Genomic DNA, 22833 nt, shown 5'->3' with positions numbered 1-22833 from the left:
CATTGTCCTCAGAGGTGAAATGGAAAGACATTATACACCTATATAGGGAAGGATAAGGAAGTGTTCTCCTACTGCATGTGTTCATGCAGTGTCTGGCTGAGGCTTGAGAGTTGCAACCATTCCAGTTTTCTAGGAGCTCCTTAAGAAGGGAAGGTCTTGTACATCAGCCTTATTGCCCTTGTTACCGTAGCTTCCATTTGGCTTTGCCAAGTAATAGATCACACTCCATTTTACAGTTCCTGTTGTAATAGATGCAAATTATTTGCACTCTTTGGTTGCTTTTTAGAGCTGGTCTACAAATAAACATTGGGTCTTCTCCAGCAGTGAAAAATCCATAATTGTCTGAACTTTGACAGAAACATAAGTAGCTGGAGCTGCAAAATAAGCGTGTAATGGTGTAGATTCATTCCTGTTTGCACTTCCCTTGGGCATGTTTCCTGCCCAGATAGAATGTACAATGTTGTTTCAAAAGAAAGCGGGTGCAGGCTCTGTCCTCGGGCACATGGCGAGCCCAGGTAGAAGTTGGGAGGAGATGCCATCTGCTGGGAAGTTCGGACATTGTCAGAAGGAAAAGCCGCGTTGGAAGCAGCTGCGAGCAAATGATACGGAAGATTAAATTAATGCTCTCTGTCTAGCCACTAGCTGGGGGTGAATCCCACCTCCCACTTTCTCCACAGCCTGGAATGCTGAAGCACTCCCGGTGGGATGCTTGTCCAGCCCTTGCTGGCCAGGCAGCTGCTGAATCACGGCCACCACCGCTACATGAGGCTGGGAATGAGCCTGTGGAGAGAAAGAGAGAAAGAGGGCAAACAGGAAGATTTATAGAGGAAAACAGAAGGTTAAAAATCCAGAAATTTAAGTAAGTGGAAAGATAAATGAGCTCAAAGAAACTTTGGAAGGGAAAGTTTTTAATAGCAGGAACCACAATAACAATAATTGTCATCATTGGGGACTGAAAAATGCACGTCTGTAATCCAGCAAAATGTAGAATTTCCCTGAGTAATGCTACTAACACCTTAGTTAAGCAGTTATGCAAATGTTTTAATGATAAAGATAAATTTAAACCAAAAGCAGGAAATAGCATGTCAAGAATAAAACTGTTAATTGTTTTTTGATTTAATCCCCAGATTCTCATTACTGCTTCACTCTACAACCCACTGTGTTTTCATTGTAGCTTTCAAACTTTCAAGGTGGTTGTAGAGAAGAAGGTAGAGTTTAGTGCTTTTTTCATTTCCCCCCAGTGCATGATTGCACTAAATGTGTTTTTAATATTGCTTTTTACCACTTTGATTTTTTATTTTGTTGTAGTTGTTGTTCACATCAGAAAACCACAAGACAGACATTAGATATGATTTATCAGGAAGTGTCTGGGGCTATGCCAAATGATTAAAAAAGAAAAAGAAAACAAGTGCAACACACATGAGGGCCCACCTAAATAAGAGTCATTGAGCTGCAGTCATTAAAGAGAAGTTCTCTGTAAACTGGAGCTGAGTGAGCTGACAGTAACAAGAATATCTGTATCATTTTGTCACAGGAAAGGAGAAATGCACATATTGATGGGGATTCCTTCCAGTATTGAAGGGGATCTACAAGGAATCCAGTCAGGGACTTAGTAGTGGCTTGCAACACCATGATTCATTAGAGATTTGTATGGTTCAAGTTCTTTAAAGATAATTTCTCAAAGATCTAGAGGAGATAAGGTGATGAAAAATAATAGGCAGTCACAGAGGTGGCTGGGTAGATGGGTGCATGGGTTGCTAATAGGCAGCCAGCTGTCCAGGGATTTAAGAACATGACCTCTGGATGACCTGTGTTTCATTTGCTTGAAAGTTCAAATCTATTCTCCCTTACCTGGGTCCTGAAAGTGGCCACTGAAGGATTTGCAGCTTGCTGTGGCTTTTAAGCTGGTCTCCATGGAGGGGTCACTCCATGAAGCACCTCACCCTTGAGCATGGGCACACCTACTCCTCTGCTTGAGGTGAGGGGATGGACCTGCTCCTGCACAGGGAATCTGCTATCAGAAGCATCAGCTCCTCTCAAAAACAAGCAAACATTGTCTGGGTGATTTCTTCCAAGAGTATGAAGATGAGAAAGTAAGATCATTTATGCCATCCTTGCCACCCTGAATTTCATGTGAGTTCCAGAGAGCAGAACTGTGGAAAACTAAGGGATTGTTCCAGTTCAGAGAAAGGAAGTGGATTTCTGGGAATAAGAGGGAGGACAAATTTGTGTCTCTCGAGATTTAACTACTTCTGAAATTCAAAGCTCTTCAAGCTTCCTGCACTTAGTTTTCACATCTGTAAAAATTTCTTTGTGCTTGACCCAATACTTTAACACCATAGAAGACAAAAACACCCAAGGATTTCTTCATCAGAATGCAATAATGCACCTAATGTAATTAAATTAAGCTATTGCAATATTAATTACAACTCAAATAATAATAGTAGCCAGAAGAAGTAAGGGTGTAAATGCTACTTGAAGAGTTCTGTGCATGCTCAGAGCCCATGATCAATATTGCCATTTTCAGTACTGCAACACTTCATCACCCTCCTAATAAAAAATAAGGTACCCTCTACAAAATGTGCAAGTGACATGTGAGTCAGTTCCAGAGCTCTGAAATCCTGTCTGGAATGCCAGGGGGGTAGTTAAGCAGCTGCCTTCTTATTGTCATAAAACTTGATAGCTTCTTGCAAATACATACAAATAATGTTTTGTTTACTTTCACTGTGAACACAGATACTGCCAAAAAGCTCCAACAAAGTTTGGTGCTAATTCTTTCCCATCTTTATTTCATTGCTCCTCGATTTGGCAGAAGAAGGAATAGACAGGATTTAGGACAAAACAAGTCACAATCTCATTGTCAAACTTGATAGTTTTTAAAAATAACAAAGAGTCAACATCTGAAAGTTTTATAAAAAGGGATTTTGTGGGACTGGAATAAAAAATACCTTCATTCACTGTTTAAAACAATTGCTCCAAGCAGGAAACTTGGCACTAGAAGCTTTTATTAAATCAGTTCAGAGGGATCTGTTTTCAACAAATGAGATAAATGTCAAGTCAAAGTCTTTAGGCACTCAAAGTGCATCACATTTTCCTTCCCCAAGAAAGCAGAACAAAAATGTGCACAAGTGAAATTACTTACATATGTAAAAATCACATTCAGTTTAAATAATTTTTTCTTCCTGCCTGAATGTACCAACAGTGTATCAGAGCTTAATGTAATCTTTTAAGAGTGTGATTATTTGAGAATGTTTTGATCTCCTCTACTCCTCATTGTTAACCTACATCACAACAAACATGTAAATATGTATTTATCTGTATAGCATCTTTATTTTGGTCTCTGTAGTTCTGGGTGCTTCCCATGTGTATGTGGACAGGGAAATCAGTAGTAATTCTTTGTTTGGTTTGTTTTTTGGGGTTTTTTTTTGTCCATTTAGCAACCTCTCTCTTTTTACTCAGTCTCTCATCTCCCATTATGTGCTTTTCACCTCTTGGATATCTGTTTTGTGCTGCCTACTCTCTGTTAGTGCAGCCTAATGCTGCCATGTGCACTCGTGGTGGCATGAAGGAGGACCTGGCATGGAGACAAGGGCATGCTGCTCTCATCTGCAGCTTTCAAACTTCCATTGCTCGTTAGTCCAGGAGTTTTCTGGAAATACAGTCCTTTGCATTTTAGTAGAAATACAGCAACAATTTTAGGAGCATATATTCTCCTTTCTTGGAGAAAACAGACTGAGGAGTTGCAGTTTTAGAAAATGCTAAAACACTTCTGAGTGTTGTGAGGTCAGAAACTGTGGGATAATATCGATCTCTTCATGCTGACTTTGTTCCCTGAGGATCCTAAAGTGATGCATAAGCAGCCACAGGTAATTATAAAGTTTTTATTTCTACTGTTTTATTGGTATACTACCTGATCATGGCTTTGCAAGACGAGGGAAGGAAGGTACAAACAATTTAAAGAGGCGAAAGGGTGCTGAGGGAATCTTTCAATCCCAAAGCACTGAGATTTGTAATCCTTACTCAAGCTAGGGAAGGCTACTGTCAATAGTCCCTTGATATTTAAGCTCTCCAAGCCACTGAGTCACTGGGCCTACTCATCTGAGTCATTACAGAAAGGAGGGAGTGCTGCTGTTGCACAGAGGACTTTAGCAAAGGCCAGTTTTCAGGGACTATCCCAATGAACAAATTCTCTCCCATCTAAATGTGAAGAATGTTCAGAACTCAAAAGGGTAGAGCAAGAGAGAATTGGGGAGGCGGTGGCAGGTAGATGATGGAAAGCAAGGGTGAGCACAGTGGGTCAGATGACTTCTGTCTGCTCCAGGGAATGCTCAGCCAGTTTTCCATTCTTGCTTCAAATGACTCACATTTTGTTTTTCCAGCATTACTGATGGGAATCTCAACATATCAGAGAAAGGATGGAAAGAAAGTTTGTCCTTTGCCAGGTCAAAACAATGGCTGGGGACAACACAACTCCAGTAAAAGTATAGTTCTGGTGACTTGCATTCCTGATTAAAGAATTTGATGGGGCCATTTAGCAAATCTTCCTAAGAGAGAAATCTGGCAACCAGTAAAAAGGACCAATGGTCCTGCACACATCTATGCTGGGAATGCAAACAGGACCAATGGTCCTGCAGACTTCCATGCTGGAGTGTCTGGAACAGGTGTTTGTTAGGTTGACCTTGCCCTCTGGTACAACAGTGATGGGTCTTGTGATGGCCTTGAAATGTGGAACTCTATCTTTCGAGGGAAAACTCATGGAGGTCTTAGAAAGCAAATCAAGAAGTTTTCCTTTCTATTGCTGTCACTGAATGGTTTCTTTGAAAGATTATTTCTCCAAGAGGCAGAAGCTTGCCTTCCAGATCTTTCCATTTCTCCTATAAATCTGTAATCTCTTTTTTCACTTCTTTGTCTGAATGTATGATGGGAGGGCATGAAGGAGGATTTAATAAAAGCTTCTAGTGCCAATGATGCTCCAGCCTGATATATCTAGGGAGGGAAAAAAGCCTATATCAGTTTACCTTTTCAGAGCTTATGAAGGTGACCCTGCTTCAGTCTCCAGTCCATGTCTTCCCTGCATAGATACCAGCTGTGTGCTTGGTTTGGTCCCCAGAAGATTGCAGGAAAGGTCATGATGACAGGAATTTCCCTATGATCCTTTTATTTTCCTCTATTTTTAAAACATGTCTGTGATAATAAGGAACCTTAAGGTATTAATCTAATCTAATCAGGGTAATTATTCAGGTGTGATGGCTTTGTTTCCCTCCAAGATAGGAACATTAGGACTGTGTCCATTGTGTCAGTGCCTCACATGTTGGCTGCCAAGTAGAAGATGAGGATAGAGAGTATTGAATGTTTTGCTCCAATTCTATGAAAGCTATGGACATTTGTCCTCAAAGGGCAACTGAGATTTTTCAAGTCCAGGCATCCCCAAGCAGCCAGAAAGGCAGCATAACCAGGTTTATACCTTCTGCTGTGCTGTACATACAGGGCTGGTTCGTGGACACAGTCACTCAAGGAGGGTCTTGGACAGAGCCAGTAGGTCCCTGCAGGACCATTCTGTCTGCCATAGAATTGTTTTGGCATTTCTAAATACCACAACATAAGGTATTGGGATCCTTGGGTCTTTTTCCTCTGTTTTGGATGTGGTCTGCTGGTTGGTTAGAGAATGGAGAGCCAGGAATGTTAGTTGGAAGTGTTGGTGTGGATGGATTTTGGGTCTGTTTTAGATACACCTGTCTCTCTTGAAAGGAATTTCAATTTCCTTTTGGTTGCTATATAAATATGGAAATGTGGAGACTTATCTAACAAAGTTCAGACTATCAATGGGCTAAGAGACAGCCAAATAAGTTAGGAAAAAACTGTGTGAATAAAGGGTGGGGTTCTTATTAAAGGAGTTTTATCATTGGGATTAAAGCCAAGATCTTTGGTGTGCAGTAGACAAATACATCTATTAAAAGGGGTAACAGAGTAAAAAAGTTTGGTCAGAGGAGAAATTACTCACTGTAAAACTAAAAGCCAGATAAATGACTGTGAAATGCTGAATGTCTAGAAATACAGAGGAAGAGACATGGTTAAAAGAAACCATCCTGTGTCTATGTACAAAATCACGAGCTCTGGCTTAACTGCCACTGCTCAGAGATATATTGAGTTGTTATGAGCAGTTCTCTGAAAATATCAGGGTCAACAGTTAGTGGAAAGGCAAATAGCAGGTACAACATATTGGCAAGGGTATAGAATGCAGACTACAAAACATCATTACCCCAGTGTTTCAACCCATGATTCACAATTCACTCATTTTGGCTACTGCAGAGCAGTTCTGTTCTCTCTACAAGAGAATCAGAGAAAGGCTGCAAATGTCATCAAGTGAAATCTGGGAGGGCCTGGTGAAGGCATGCAGGTATGATTGACATGAAGAAGTTATATGAGGGAGACAAACACTCTATTTGCCCTCTGTTTCCTGTACTCCAGGTATTTATTACCAGTTGCTCTTAGAAACAGGATACTCAAGTAACTGGAGCTGTTTGCTATCTCTAATGCTCATTTATATAGAATAGAATAGAATAGAATAGAATAGAATAGAATAGAATAGAATAGAATAGAATAGAATAGAATAGAATAGAATAGAATAGAATAGAATATGGGATAGGAGAAAGTTGTTGCAACCCACTATTACTCAGATAGGGAAACTTGTACTAGATCTTGCTGTGTTGTGGATTTATCACTGATTTTTGCACAGAATGAAGGGCAGCAAAGTAGGTCAGACTGGGGTTTCTGCCGAGACATCAATTACAATAAAGAGAAATAAGATGAAGTTTAGCTTGTGGGAAGACATTTCCCAGAATACACTGGCAACTGGGCAGAATCAGTGCTTTGGCTTGGCTCTCAAGCACACTGGTTCTGCATTCCAGCAAAGGAACAAACCTTGACTGTGTTTCATAAGATGGATCAAATTCCTTAAAATAGACCTGGTCAAATGTATCTGCTGGTCCATGACTGTGCACATCTAAGGATTGTAGCACCTCTCCTAGACAGGAGCACAGGGAATCACATTCTGATGTTTAGTGAAGGCAATTCAGTTTTGTAAAATTGCCAGCTACCTATCAGTAATTCAGAGAAATGCAGAATTTACAGCACTGTTGTTGTAATTATTGGTATTCATTATTTGTCACCCATGTAAGGGCAAGTGGTGGGATGAGACATGATGTGCACAGCAAGGGTTTCATTGGTGTTGGTCTTGGATTTGGGTAAGATCTGCTCACTCACAGCACAAGAACACTGCAGGAGTGGCTCTGGTGTTGGAAGGTGTGGTTTGCTAAGCAGAGAGGTTCTTCTCTGGGCACCCTAGGGTTAACTTGTGGCAGCACTTGAGGCTGCCAGCCTCAGAGAAACTCAGGCAGAAGCTGAGAAGCTAACTACATGATGGAAATGGTGTTCTGGGAACATTATGTCTACCCAAACTAATTTTCCTTGTTTCTGAGCTTCCTCAGAGGTACCACAGCATCCCTCCAAGGCATAACATTGTGTAGCTCTTTGATAGTACCTCCAGAAATCACATGGATGTTCTCTGGAAAAAATGGGAAGGATCTAAAGGTCCTTGCCAACACACTTTAGAACTATATCTTAATTTATCCATGACAGAGTGTCTTACTCAGTAGGTGAGAATTTAGTTATGAGTATATTGAGTGGCAGCCAGCTTGGAGCATGAGTCTAATTTACTGTAACTCTTGCTACATTCTGCCTGATCATTATCGTGCTGAACAAAATGTTTTTAAAGTGCTTTTATAGGGTTGAGTGACTTGTTCAATAATTTATACCATTTTGGAGGGATTAAAGGATGAATTTAAGTAATCAAATAATGCCATTATGGCTCAATGACTGCATTCTTTATCAGGGGGAAAAAAATCAGTTGTAATTATGCTCAAAAAGACAGAGACCCTTTATTCAGCAGTTCCCCCAAGAACAATGATATCAAAGATGCTGATAGGTCTCTCAGCTGTAAAGAGGGCTGTCCTTCTTTTTTAGGAAGGAATAGATCAGCTGCTCTCTGCTTATCTGTGTATCCATTGTGCCATTTATGCCACAGATTTTCAGTATGCCATGCCTTTAAATGTCTGCTCCTTTCAGAAGCCAGGTATCCTGCATGCAGAGCTGTGAAAACTCTTGGGGAGCCCATGGCCCCACTAAAGCTTCTGGAAGTTTTGCCCCTAATTTCAGCAGAGAATTTCTGTCTGAATTCATGAAGCAAAGAAAAGGCAAAGTCCTTTTGGTGCCTCTCTGGAGACCTTTACTTATACCAGATTGCAAGGTGTCTGCCTGATCCAGATAATTAATTTAATGTTTCTTTCCCATTTTGTTTGGTTTTATTTATTTGAACTGATAGCTGCCCTGGCTAGGGCAAGAAGTTGTGCTTTCCACCAACAGAGAAAGCATTGCAAGATTTCATTGGACCCAGCTTATGTCTAATGCTGTCAGACTAGCAGTGTAACACAAACTTTTCATTTTCTCCTTAAAGATATCCAGTGAAATGATGAAATCCTGCTCACTTGACCTCTCAGCTGGCTTTTCAGACAAGCTTTTAGCAGCTTAGGAAGACTTATCTCAGAGAGGAAAATCAGGTCATGCAGTGTGTGTGGACAAAAACTAGATAACTGATTGGGGCAGGGGAGGAGAATACATTAAATCATCCCTTATCCTTGCAAAATGACTGAGTGTACAAGGTGAGCACTGGTTGGAGTAATTCCCCAGAGGATTTGAGAGGTGGAGGCCAGAAGTAAATATGTCTAACCACGAGGGTGTTTAGATTTGTACTTGTCTGCACATTGGTCTCCATGTCCCACACTTATTAACTTGTCTGAATGACAGACCCTGGTCCAAAGCCCAGAGGGATCTTTCCAATGCATTGGGCTCCTAACTCTGTTACTACAGACTTGATGCCCGGGTACCTTCTTAGTCAGATTTCTTACTATCAGATGAGAATTGTCTTGTTTCAGTGTATAGTCTCATGCCCAAATTAATCCCCCACACTCCTGCAGTGAGCAGGAGAAGAGAGGCTTCTCCGGAATCACCCCATTGATTGCAGGGGCCAGACTTGGCCAGTAACCCTCTGGAGGCAATGATTTGCCTTCACTCCAGGAACAGCCAGGAGAGCCCTGGTGCCTGGATCAGGTACCAAACTTTCTGATGGCATGAAACAAGCCTTTTTCTGGCTCCTAGATGGGATAGTACAGTAAGTCCTGTCCACTGCATGTCTAGGAAAGCAAGGACTGGTGGGCCCAGCTGTAAAGGAGGCTGTCAGAATCACTCAGCACTGAATTCAGATGCCATAGTAGTTGCAACACCTAATTATCCATGTATAGTAGGTGGTCCAAATAGGAGCACACAGCAGAGCAGCAGATGGGGGTTACTGCTGTCAGATTAGATTGAGATTAGATAAAGCTTAATTAACACTTCATTTTTGTAAGATTCAGCTCTGATTAGTCACACAAAAAATATTACAGGGAAGTGGGGCAGAAATCAGGAGGCATAACTAACATCATTAAAAATCAAGGAAGCATTTTTACAGAGCAAGACCTTGCTAGTAAGGGGTTGTTCCCTGAATTTGACACCTCTTTGGTCTGGAGAACAAGATGTATGTGGAAAGAGCTCTTTAACCCACCAACCAACTACTGTGTAAATCTGCCCTTTCTAGCTCAAGTAATCTAATTTACATAATCATATATATTTCAACACCCATATGAGGTACTTTATGTCATTGGTTAAAACTCTCATTATTTTCCACCACTTCTAGATTTGTTATAACAAGAGGGACACGGTATTTTAGATGTGTTTCAAGACCCCCAGTAATCTCAGTACAATTTATCACGAGTTTTGGTGTCAAAACCCCACAAATGTCATATCACAACCCCTTGCTATCCAGTATCAAACTTCTATCATGATATGTTGAATATTCTGAACCCATGGCTTGACCCATCCTAAGATTCTTGCCCTTCTCCTAATTAACAAGGGTATGTGAAGTCTTTTGTGTCAGAATCTCCTTCTATTATTTGAATCCACATAATCTCCTGGTAGGCTTCTCCTGCCTGTGGGTTCTAAAAATTTACCAGAAACTTTTGTGTGACCCAGAGAAGGTTGCTTGCAGGATAAAATGTTTTTCTGTGCCAGATAGTACAAACCAGTCAGCCAAGTAAATCCCATTTAAACCTTATTTTTAACTTAAAGGAGACATGTGTTGTCTATGGCCCAAGAATGAATCCAACTTTTGCTTTTTAGGATAGGAAAAGGATGTCACAGATTAGTAGAACAAATATGCAGGTTTGGAATATCTAAAATCCAAAATAATCCAAGCTAGCAATAGATGAACACTTCTCCCTTGCCCTCTATTGTTGTCCCACTGCCAGGACTGCAAAGAGATGACCTCTACAGGGAATTCAAATCAAACCATGCCAATTCCTTTGGTTTTTTCTACCTCTGTGGTGTCCAACCAATTATTTGCAGAATGTAGTACAACTCATGTAATTCATTTAGTTCAGCTTTTGCTTTCTCTCCTTGTAAACACAGTTAAGTGGTCAGCTGGGTGTTTCTATTTCACTGTTTTGTCTGAGCTGTCTGGTTCAACAGCTCAATGGGCATTGCAGATGCCAGTGAAAGCTCCTCACTGTACTTTTTATCACCTCAGCTCTGCCATCAGACAGTGAGAAAGATACACTCTGGCCCCTAAAAAGTCTGATACCAATAAACAGGGTCTTTTCTTAGTTTATGTGTTCATTAAACTGTGAGGCTGTAACCAGCTATGTGAGGATGGGGACAGAACTTGCATCTGCCCAACGTCTCTTCAAAGGCTTTGCCAGAGGGCAGCACTGTGTCCCCCCCAGCAAAGCCCATGGCTTGTCTGTCAGGGCAGGCAGTGTGGGTATAAAAGGTAATCCAGAGCCCCCTACTCCTTGCTCTGTAGGGTCATATATCCCAAATGTGGGAAATACCACAGCAAAATATGAGAGTGATTTGACAAAGGCAATTGCATTTGTGCTTTCCCTTGCTCAGAGAAAGAAAACACCCTGTCCACCTGTTCTTTCTCATAAGAGAGTAAGTCTATTTAAAAACAGGGATGCAAAACAGGTTTTGACTGTTCTTCCACAAGAATAATACAAAATGAGCAGAAGTTGTCCAAGAAAGCTTTTGTTGGCACCAACCTTCCCATTCTCCGGAGCCACACGTTATCTGATAGCTGGCATACGGCAGGCTCTGGATAGCCTGTTATTCTTTCCCACGCTGCAAGATTTGGGTAGTAAATACTTTAAATAAATGCCAGAAGTATAATTCACTTTTTACTTCATCTGATTTAAGGAAGACTTTCGTCAGACAATTCCTCCCAGGCATGTTGTCCAAGGCAGGACGGATCCCTTGTGGATCGAGCTATTCTGACCTCTCTAACTGGCTCCATTTCAGCTTTTTAAAGGTTGGAGATAAAGAACAGAAGAAACAACTCCCTGCATCCAAGCCCTGTTGCACTTTTCTTTGAGCTCAGTGAGATGCCAGGTGCTCCTTGAAGGGCCTGTGCCATTATACAACATTAGTGGCCCTATGTCACCTTTGAAATAACCTTTAATTTCTGCAGCAGATAACCACCATGCCTGGTAATGCTACCAGAGAGGCAATGAGGCAGCAGACAATTCCCATGATGGGGATTGTGGCCAGGCAAAGAGCTAAACTGTGCAGGGCTGAAAGCAGAAGTGGATGACCTCTGTCTAACTCTGTTACCCTTCCAGGAAAAAGAGTCTTAGCACCATAAAATCGTTTGAGTTGGAAGGTACCTTTCAAGATTATCTAGTCCAGCTCACCTTCAATGGTCAGGGACACTTTCCACTAGAACACGTTGCTCAGAGTCTTGCCCAACCTGACTGTTAACATTTCCAGGGCTGGGGCATTCACAGCTTCTCTGGGGAGCTGGTTCCAGTGATTCACCAATCTCATTAAAAAATTTCTTCATTATATCTAGACTGTATCTGCACTGTTTTAGTTTAAAACTAGAAATAGGAATAGAAGTTGAAAGTGGAGACTGAAACAAAAGGTTGTTGAGTATTTCATCGTCCATTCTTACCAGTTTGCTGGTCATGTTCATTGAGGGGGTACATCTTTCCTTATTTTTCCTTTTCTGGCTGACATAGCTGCAGAAGCCCTTCTTGTTACTCTTTGCATTCCTTGCCAAGTTCAGCTCCAGCCACATTTGCCTTCCTGACCCCTCTCTACACAGCTGGGAACCATTCCTGTGCTCTTCCTGCGATCCCTGTTCTTGCATCCACTACCTGTGCAGTTCTTTCTTGCCCTTTAATTTGATCAGCAAATCCTGACTTATCCATGTTGGTCTCTTGCCTCCCTTTCCTGATTTCTTACATCTGGGGATTGAGAGCTCTTGTACTCTTTAGAAAGCATTCTTAAAGATCTGCCAGCTCTGTTGTACTCCCTGTCCCTGAGGGCAGTTCATCATGGGATCCTATTGACTAACCCTTTGAATGACTGGAATTTTTCTTTCCTAAAATTCAGGGTCCTGACTTTACTCTTTGCTTGACCCAGAGAAGTAATTGGAACTACTGGGATACCCGAGAAAACCACATGACTTCCTACATCTTGAGATCATAATGAAAAATTAGTCAAATCCCAGGAGTGCTTTTTAGGAAACCTAGTATTTTCACATTTTAATGAAATTGCTGTTGGCACAGACAGATGAGGAATAGGTAGATTTGTCAAACTCTCAGTCTGCTGCAGCCACTGGCACCATTTTATCACACTCATCAAAACAGTGTGAGGGGATGGCAGGAGCTTAGGTTTATGTCAATTCCTGCAAATTAACTCCATCAAATTAAGTTGTTATAAAGGAAGTGGTTGTTATGAAGGAAGGAGAGGGAAGACCACAGTTGGGGTTGTGATAAGGACTCATTTGAAACGCTTTTGACTGATGGGCAGTCAAAGCTGCTCTGTTGAACCATGTGTTGTGCACTTGCACCAGTGCCATGGGCTGTCCCAGTTGAAAACCATTTGTTTTTGTCCCACTCCCTGCTTCTGTGCCCAGTGACACTCGGCTACCAGCCCCAGATGCTGATTTTGGTTAGCACTAGTCATTGTCCTGGGACAGGTAACTGGGAACAAGGCCATCCAGTCCCACCTGAGGCACATCCCTTGTGCAGCTTCGGTCAGTGCAGGGAGCCCCAGGCCAGAGCCATTCTTCACACATTGCTTTTCAGTGCTGGCCATTGTTTGCCATCGGAGTTCAGAGCTGTTGGTGTCAGGAGGCTGATCCCAGGAGGCTCCAGTTTAAGGATGCTCATGTTTTCACTGTGTATTCTCAGCAGGAGAGCTTTGATCTTAGTATGTGTCTCTGACAGTCATGTCACCCATGTTGTGCTCATTTGAATTGAAGAGTTTGGCTCCAGTGATGTAGCTTTTCTGTTGTTATTGTTCTGCGTGTTTAATTATCTTTTCTTTCTTCATTAAATGCTTTGTTCAGGTTGCCTGCTCCCTCCTCCTGCAGAAAAATTGGCATTTATAGTACTTTTTTTTTGTGTGTGTGTGTGCGTGCTTGTTAATTAGAAGTGACACAAATTTGTTTAAACTACAGCCAGTCGATGGGGAGGGTGAATCATATATGATGCACCTCATTCACTTGGCTCCATGGAATCCTAGCAGCCCAGGTCTCCAAAGCAACCTCTGGAGCACACCTCCCTGCACAGTGCCCACGTACCCTTTGGTTTACTGTGACTGTCAGAGTCACTGCCAGAGGGAAACATGAAGATAAGGCAAGATGCCAGAAAAGATACATTATACATAAGCCTGCTACCAGTGTCTTTCTTAGCACTGCTTTGTAAAGTGAATGTTGAAATATAAACATGTATATGAGAGAGTCACCTATTATTGAATTACCCATCACTTCCCTTGCAAGACTCTTGTTTTGATTGATTATGGCTTTTCTAAGTGGGCTGAAATTTTCTGTATTCACCTCAGGCTAGATAATTTTTGTGGGATATAATAAACACATGGCAGTGAGACAAGAACATTTATTAGATGAATAAGGTATATATATACACAGATAACATATACTATACTAAAGATACAGACAGATAATTCACAAGTGTCTAATTCAACCAGTTTAGGAAGTTTTCACTGCCTCAGCTGGAAATTACCACTCCTTACTGGAAGCACAGAGCCTGCAAGTATGCACGTACCTTGTCCTGTAGTACCAGGCAAAACAGGTCCCCTCACACCAGCTCTTGTTCCAGCTAGAGGAGGGGCAGTTTCTTAAACCTCCCTCATTTGGTTTCCTGCAATTGTGTGATGATAAACTAAAGGGCTTGGCTTGTGTAGTGCAGACATTGCATATTGCAGCCATTGCAAATGGTAATGCTGAAGTAGAACAAAACATTATGTGTTTGGTTTTGTCCAAAACCAGACAGGAGTCTTCATCATTCATGCTTATTGGCAAACTTATTTCAGAATAAGAGCTCATGAGGCATTTCAAAATAGAGCTCCATACAGAGCACAGGATACCCTTTGCACAGGTACATCAGTGAAGGCTCTCTGCTGGTCTCTCTGAACCAGGTATTTTGTCCAAAAAGTGTAAGATGAGGTCGCTGCAAGCCAAGAGTGCCACTGTGCCCCTATGGCTGGATGGAGATCTGGGAGGAAATTCTAGCCCCGTTGAAGTCAGCTGGAGTTTTGCCACTGACTTTGATGGAGCCAACATTCCTCTTCTGATGCAGACATTTCACAATAACCTCCTCTGTTGAACTTTCAACACATGCATGTTATTTTCATTACAAATAAACAAAATATTTCTAAAGTGGACACCTTCACATATACATTATTCAAGAAGATGACATTAAAAGTTCATCATGGTGCACATGGTAAAATACTAATAATCCATCCTTGATGTCTCTGGTAAAAAATCTGACATGAACAAATCTCCTTTAGGTGCCTGAATATACAGCAACCAAATTTACAGCTGAGGGTTTATTATTTTTGCAGAATGCACGTGCATTCCGAATTTGCCGTGCTCAGAAATGGAGACAAGACATTCATCTGTGTGCTTGGCTTTGGGAAAATACATCCCTGTGTGTCGGGACAGGGCCCTGGTACAGAGCAGACAGGAAATCTGCCAGACTGCCTCGGCAGGAGGCTGCCTTCAACACGTGCAGCAAGGAACAAGAAATGTCTTAATGATTAATCACTGTCAGCCTTTGTTCTCATTAAAGACTTGATTGTCAGACTAGGCTGGTAATGAGGCGCTGTTCCTGGGTCTGTTGCTATGTGATTGTGCAAGGGCTGAATCTGAGCCTTGCACCCTGCAAGATGCAGCTCCCACTTTGGACAACTTCAAGGAGTTGGGGTTGGGAACATTGCTCTAAGAGTGCCTGCTAGTGGCTATGGGGCTGTGCAGCTCCCTGGCAAGGGATTATGGCAGGGCTACAAATAAGGCTGAAAATACGTTCACAAGGATCTTGGGTGTGAGCAGCTTCCCTATTGGTGTTGAAGAGGCAAAGTGCTATAATAGGTTTCTATTAAGAATTGAACAAATAACTAACTATCTGTCAAAGTGAGATTGGCTCCTTTCAGGGATTTGCTCACCCATTTTTATGTTTGAGATAGTGCACATTGTTAATTTCAGTAAATCCAAAACCCGAATTCCCAGGATCTTCCAGTGAGAGCTGCAGCAGTTGGTTTGGTGAAATACTTAGCCCTGTGCATGCTGAGTACCTGCTGCATCACTTGATGTCCAAACATATCACTCCAGTGGGTGACTTACACCACGAGGATACAGAAATCAGGTGTGTGCTCCCTACTGTCAGGAGCATTTCCAGTTTCAATGTCTGAAGGGATTAGTCCACATTTCTTCTTCAGGCTCCACCACTCAGTTTGTTGAAGGAGTGACACAGCATTTGCTTCTTTTCCCTGGTTGGATGAAAGCACAAGTATTTCTGGCAGACAGCCTAGGCTTGTGAAATTGCAATGCTAGTGTCCATGTTTCCTTGTGTATGTGCCTTGGAAACATGGTTGGCCCTGAAATTTTTGTCCTGAAAGCTCAGATGTTCTCAGGAGAAAAACACAGAAAATAGTTCCATGTGGTTAAGCCAACTTCTTATAAACACTCCACAAAATTACTGAAAGAAACTATTTTGCAGCCCTCACCCAGCTGTACCACTGGATATTAACACAGAAAAAACAGCTCTTGGGATCTTGCAATATTCAGGTTTTTCAAATGCTGTTTATACATATAAGAGCAATCTTCCTAGAACACATAAAAATATTCTCTGGCAAATATTATGGGAAATTCAACCTATGATAGTATCTTCTGTCTGGTTAATTTGGGAGACTTTTAGGTCACTCTTTATAACACCCTTAGAAAGTCATCCACTTTTGCTTGACAAATCACAGGGTGTTCACACTCTTCCAGGCATCTTACTCCAGTGTGACTAGAAGCATCCAAGATGAGGAGTGCAAAGGAATGTTCCTGTCATCTAATCAGGGTTCCTAACTCAGTTGTCTAAATTAAACATCTGAAGCCTAATTATACAGCCCCATCTCCCTGCATAGTGAAGTCAGAGCTGCAGCAGGCAGTTTAGAGATAATCTGCTTTAAGTTTTTTGTTAGAGATCTAAACTTCTAGGAGACTCACTTTTATGCTGTGTATTCCAAATATGAAAAATGGTTAAATGAGTTTGAGTTGCTCAGGAAGATACACTTTTCCAGTCCTATCAAGCTGAACAAGCAGTAAGGCAAGGGAGAATCTGCTTGGCTGTGTTTCTCCCCAGTCTGTCTTATTTCCTTATACACAGATCAGATCCTCAGCTGTTGCAGATGAGTTTAACCTCAGGAACTTCTTGATGCTCTCACAGTATACACTGGCACAGAAAGCAGCCCTCTGTACTCCAGTCAAGAGTGGGAGTTTTTCCTAAAAATATGAAAACTGCTTAGCTTTTTCACTAGAGCTGAAAGAGTTCTTATTTGACAGGCACTCTGCTGTGGTCATGCTGGAGTTTTGTTTCCTTGTCTGAGGCAAGGACACAAGCAGGCAGTGCTTGGAGTTCAGTCGACCATGAAAAGCCCAGTATTTAGCAGAAAGGGGTGTATCTGCTTCCATTAAATGCAGCAAAAGGAGGTGGCTCAGAAGAGGGCTGGTGGGTACTAAGACAGACTGTTCAGCAAAGCACCCTGTGCTCAGCTTCCTAAAGTTGCATGAGTCAGATGAGCTCTTCTCAATAAGCCTGAGTGCTCAGCCCAGCAGCTGCAGGAGAGCCTGGGTTTGTGGCTGTGGAAAGAAGCATGCCAGCTGAGGCTGTGGAGGCTCACATCAGGGGCTCAGGGGGTCTGGGCTTTGCTAACAGCCTTGCACTACTCTGAAACAGTGCAGGACTTGGTTGAACCATTCCTCTTCTCCTCATCATCCTTCTCCTCTTCCTTCTCCTTCTTTTCAAGGGCTCAGTTGTCCAGGGTGGTTTGCAGTCAAACCAGAAAGCCCCTAAGAAGCTCACACTGTTGGGACAGCCACTGGTCCCTTGAAGAAATGCACAGAGGAGCCTTTTCCTTCACCATCCTCACTCTAAGCCTGCAGCGAAGAGCTGCACAAGCCTATGATGACAATTAACACAACTGAATCAAACTGCTTATGAGAGAGGACATCATGCATAGGTTCAGTCACCAGATGAACATGACTTTGCACATCCTTTCCCCTGGAAGCAGCTTTGTGTAGGGCAGGCATCTGTCACTGAGCAAGCTTCCATAAATGGATCTGAAAACTTTTTTCTTTTAATTATTTGTTTCTTTAAGCCAGAACTGATACAAAAGAAGAGCAAAAGTTGAAGCTGTTGCTCCCAATCTGATGCAGGGCACAGAATGAGTTGCCCCATAGAGGAACAGAAAGGTGGAAAAATTCCCCATCTCCTTTTGAGGGAAAATCTGCAAGAAGCAGAAGCTCATCTTGTGGCACAGATGTCAGGGCTGGGAAGCAAACAGCCTCTGCGGGCATTGTGGTTTTGTACAAAATTGACCATTGTTTCCCTTCTGTCCCATCAAAATTATTCATCAATTCAAAGCATTTCCAGGAGAAAAAGGGGAAAGGTTTGCACATTCTTTTTCAGCCAACTGTCCTTAAACCACTTCTGAACTAAGAATGCAGAGACATAAGGTTGCAAAAGGCTTTCAGAGCTCCTGACAAGCTTTGTAGAGGAGAGGGAGAGGAGAGGAGAGGAGAGGAGAGGAGAGGAGAGGAGAGGAGAGGAGAGGAGAGGAGAGGAGAGGAGAGGAGAGGAGAGGAGAGGAGAGGAGAGGAGAGGAGGAGAGGAGAGGAGAGGAGAGGAGAGGAGAGGAGAGGAGGAGAGGGAGAGGAGAGGAGAGGAGAGGAGAGGAGAGGAGAGGAGAGGAGAGGAGAGGAGAGGAGAGGAGAGGAGAGGAGAGGAGAGGAGAGGAGAGGAGAGGAGAGGAGAGGAGAGGAGAGGAGAGGAGAGGAGAGGAGAGGAGAGGAGAGGAGAGGAGAAAAAAGAAAAGTCTATTTTAGAAAGTTCATATATGCGTTGGAAGCCAAAACATCTCTTCATTTGTATGAACACACATCAGCTGCAGCAGGATAGTGAAAAGCAGACTGGGTCCTAAATGCTTTGTTTTACTGCTAATTTAAACATTTGAATGTAATGTTCTTTGTGATGCTTATGAACAAAACCACAGTTGTGCTACCAGATCTGAGGAGCTCTCACTGTCTGTCTTTCTCCATCTCATAGGTTTTATATGTCACTGTAACATCATATAATTTGGTGCAACACATCTGCTTTGTATGTCAAGCATCACCATGCTGAATCTTCAGCTCTGGCAAGGCAGATGGAGTTTTGAGGTGGTTGGTGAACTCTAACCCAGCCCCAGCTGGCACCAGGGATGGCCCTAAAAGGGCTGTAGGTCATTTGCAGGGTGAAGGAATGTGGAACAACCAAGAGCATTGCCAACAAGCAGGGCAGAAACTGGGTGCAAACCCAGGTGGGCATTTGTACCTGTTGGAAGTGTGGCAGTAAAGCTGGGCTTAGAGCAGATGAAATATTTTAACAAAAGCAGGGCAACTCCAACCCAAACCTGCCCTTCCTCTCAGGGCTGTCAGAAGGTGTGCTTTGTCCTAGGGCAGGGACAGAGCCCCAGGTCCCTGACAGCAGCACAGCCCTTCTGCTGTCTGATTTGCAGTGATGGAAGCACAGGGTGAGAGCAAGACTCAATAGCACTGGTTCATGAAGGGTCAAACTGCTGTGCAGCTAGTCCCCTGATTTATTAGGAAATTGTTCTTCCTTCCCCCATTGCAAGGGGAAGATCAGCAGGCAGGAGAAGTAACACATCGTAGATTCATAGGCTCACACTGACATTTCATGAACAGCAGAGAAAGGACCAAATGCAAAAAAACCCCAACCTGGCTCCAAGTTGATGATTTACACTGTTTTCTCAGGGTCTGTTTGCCAAGCAGCTGGTGTTTTGTGCCAATGGCCATTACAGAAGAGCTTTCTTTGATAGATACTGTGAATGAACACTACACAGTTTATCTTAAAACAAAATTCCTCCACTGCTTATATGGGCTGGTAGGGAATGAGGCAAAGAAAAACTCAGGCTTTGTTGGTTATTTTACGTAGCACAGAAAGCACATTCGGGGGAGCCTGCACTATCTGTGCAAAAAACACAACAGATGAATTCTATTAATGGATGGAACATGTGGCTGGGTTCAAGCTAGAGTTGTCATTTGAATATAGAAGTCAAAGCCAATTTATTGTAACATATTTTTCTTTTCAAAATATTTTAGGAAAGACAAAAAAGTTTGCGCAACAACTTGGCAAGCAGGTCTGTTGAGAGGAAGTATTTTCTATCTTGCAGCTAACATAAGGGCTGAAAAATGTGGCAGTGCCGAGCAATCCTAGATTCCTTCTGGAACTGAAAGAAAGTGTGCAGGATATAATTGTGCAAGAGCCCAATAAATTTGAAGGGTGGGTTTCTAACACTGCCTTGGGGGCTGCAGGTGGCTCCAGAAGAAAGTCATGGTTTTTATTTCAGTAACAGTCTTCAAATACTTTATCTAACTAGCTACACACTCATGTGGCCCCATCTAGAAGCCACGGAGTTATTTTAAAATAGAAATACCCATAACAATCATTGTGCTTCTTCCATGCCAGATGGTGGAAAGATAAGTGGGATTAGTCTGTACTGAGTGTGTGTGTTACTGGGGAGGGAAGGGATGCAGAAGCTAGGGCTCAGGAATGAGCTTTCCTGGAGCTGCAAAGTGCTAAATATCAGTGCTCCGTGGTCTTCAGGGCATAGGCAGGCTACATTGACCAATCCTTGTTTCAGTGTCAGTCAGCCTGTATTTGCCCAAATGCCACGGGGAACAATGGCCATGGAGCAGAGCTTTACTGGGATAGTAGCCCAGATCCTGGATCTACACCTTGGTACTGAGAGAACCACTCCATAACAGGGAGTCAGTCTCCCACTGTGGAGTCTTGTGTTGCAAGGCAAAACTGCTGCTGCCTCTTAGGTTATACAGAGTTATGTGACTGGTTCTTATGGTGAATTGCTGCCAAGTGGGGTCAGAGAATGGATGTGTCTCTTGGCTGTTGTGACCTCTCCAGTGTATCCCATTTTCTTTGTAGCTGTGTGGCTAAGAAATACATGGTTATTGAGTGATCCAACATAGGCCGAGTATTTTTGTGTGTGTACTGAGAAAGCTGTTTCCTACATTTGGTAAAGGCCCAAGTACCAAACACTGCTGGAGCAAGTAGGCAGAAAACATATTGCTGCCAAGGGAAATAATGCCAAGAGAAAAGGAGCAGCATACAGTCATACATCTTGTATGAGCATGGTTTGAGTTCTCATGTATCTTCCCCATTGCCCTCTGAGATGACTTTTTCCATCCCTTCGTTATGGAGCTGCACACTATGAAGAGGAAGAAGATCTAGATCCCTCACAAAGGCTAGAGAGACCCTAAAACACTCTTCAAGGTCATTCCCAGTTATATAATTATTTTACTGAGGAAGTTGATACACTCTAAGCCTATTAAATCGTGCTGCTAATGGGATTCAATTAGCAGTGTCTCAGAGATTGCTCTTGTCAGGGAGATGACGGGTCGAATGAAAGCAGTGCCATTCTCACCACTGTGAAGTATTCACTTACCACCTCTGTATTTCCTAAGAATAGATGCCACTTCTAGCAATAAGTCTGCAGCTTCTTGCTGCTGTTCACCAGATGGTAGGAACCAGCAGACACTGAGTTTGTTCCCTTGTGGTCAAACCAACTGCTGTACAGCCCAATGCACGTTTCCTAAAAGATCCCCAGGACAGCTCTGTTACTTCTGTTTATGTTTCCCAAGATCCCAGTACAATATTGAGGCTTTTCACTGGAACCACCTGGCGCATTTTCAGAGTCTTTCCTGAGGGATGAAGTTACTCAGTCCTCTTCTTACTTTGTCAAAGCCTTTGTATCGGCCACTTGTCCTGAGATTCTGTGGGCTGTGTCCTGAACTTCAGCTAATTATATAAAAAGGATTATTTCCTTTTCTTGATGCTTGTTATTATTTTCATCCTTCACAAGCCATTTCTTCTGTTTCAGGAACAACACTCTGTGGTAGGCCAGGGAGCTGGCCCCACTCCAAGCTCCAGTTCTTGCTCAAATCCAAACACTGGAAGTGGTTACATGAACTCATCCCAGCAATCATTGTTGAATCAGCAGCTGATGGAAAAGAAACAGGCTCTGCAACGGCAAATGATGGAGCAAAAACAACTCCTTCTACAGCAGCAGATGTTGGCAGAAGCTGTAAGTTTAATAATTTCTTATTTTACATGGAAAATATTGTCATAAAAACAATAGAAAAGAAAGCTAAGGCAGGGAGAAGAAAGTCCTCTAAAACTTCAATGTTGTTTTGGCAATGCCTAGAACTTCAAAAGTGCACCTTGTATTTTTCAGCACTTTTCCAAGCCTCTTTGAAACCTTCCTCAATCTAAATGAAACAACTCAAGTGTCCAAGCTACTGAAGTTTCAATACAGGAACAGTGCAAGCCTATGCTTGGTTTTGAGGCATATGAATATTGGTCTGTGGTTTTCTTTGCAAGATAAACCAAGGAGCACTTCTATGCTACTTTGACCTCAGAGGAAAGTTTACTTCCAGGATCTGTTGCTCAGACAGCATAGTGTAAAATGCCTGTGTGTAAACAAGGATCAGGTACCTTGATTTTGGGGTTCAACACAAGCTTGTGTGCTAGGCTGGGATTGTGCATGAATCCTACTTCCTCTGATTTTATTTTTGCATTTCTAGGTATCTGTAGCCAGTTGTCTCTCCTTTGATATCTGAAAGACTAGTTGGGAGTTTCTGGTCATTTTAGGAGACATGGGGGATTCTATAAAGGAAATATTTCTTGACTTTTCTATTTATGCAGAAGAAAAAAGTTTCAAGTCAGCTCTCTGTGCTGCAGTTATCTGTCAGAATTTTTAGCAGAACAAAAACTTAATTGCTCAAATAGCTTCTCTTAAATAAAATGGAAATTTAATCAGCTTGACTTTGCTTATGTATTGTGTACATATAAACACACATAAAGCTTGCCTACAGTTTTTACATGAACTGCAGGGATTTTCTGGGAGTCTGTCTTCTTCACAAGGATTTAGATTGAGCAGGATACCTTACAAATCTTAATCAGACCCCTCACTCCCCTCATGAATTGTGAAAATGCCTAAATAGCACAAGAAAGGCTCTTCTCTCAGTGTTTTTAAGTGCTCCTGGGAGAAGAAAATACAGATTTTTTCACTAGAAGGTTCATATGCATGCTATTTTCAGGCAGA

General features: G+C 42.4%; 1 protein-coding gene across 1 annotated transcript in view; it reads left to right on the top strand.

The window, feature by feature from the left end:
• Positions 1–22833, top strand: part of MAML2 (mastermind like transcriptional coactivator 2) — a 205390-nt gene that overhangs the window by 172513 nt on the left and 10044 nt on the right. The window contains exon 3 of the mRNA XM_079297879.1: positions 21610–21813. Within this exon, the coding sequence (XP_079154005.1) occupies positions 21610–21813 (204 nt within the window). The remainder of the gene's footprint in view (positions 1–21609; positions 21814–22833) is intronic.

The sequence above is a fragment of the Erithacus rubecula genome, assembly GCF_903797595.1.
Source record: "Erithacus rubecula genome assembly, chromosome: 1".
Classification (NCBI taxonomy): Eukaryota; Metazoa; Chordata; class Aves; order Passeriformes; family Muscicapidae; genus Erithacus; species Erithacus rubecula.
Note: the sequence above shows the minus strand (reverse complement) of the source record. Positions and strands in the feature narration are given on the sequence as shown.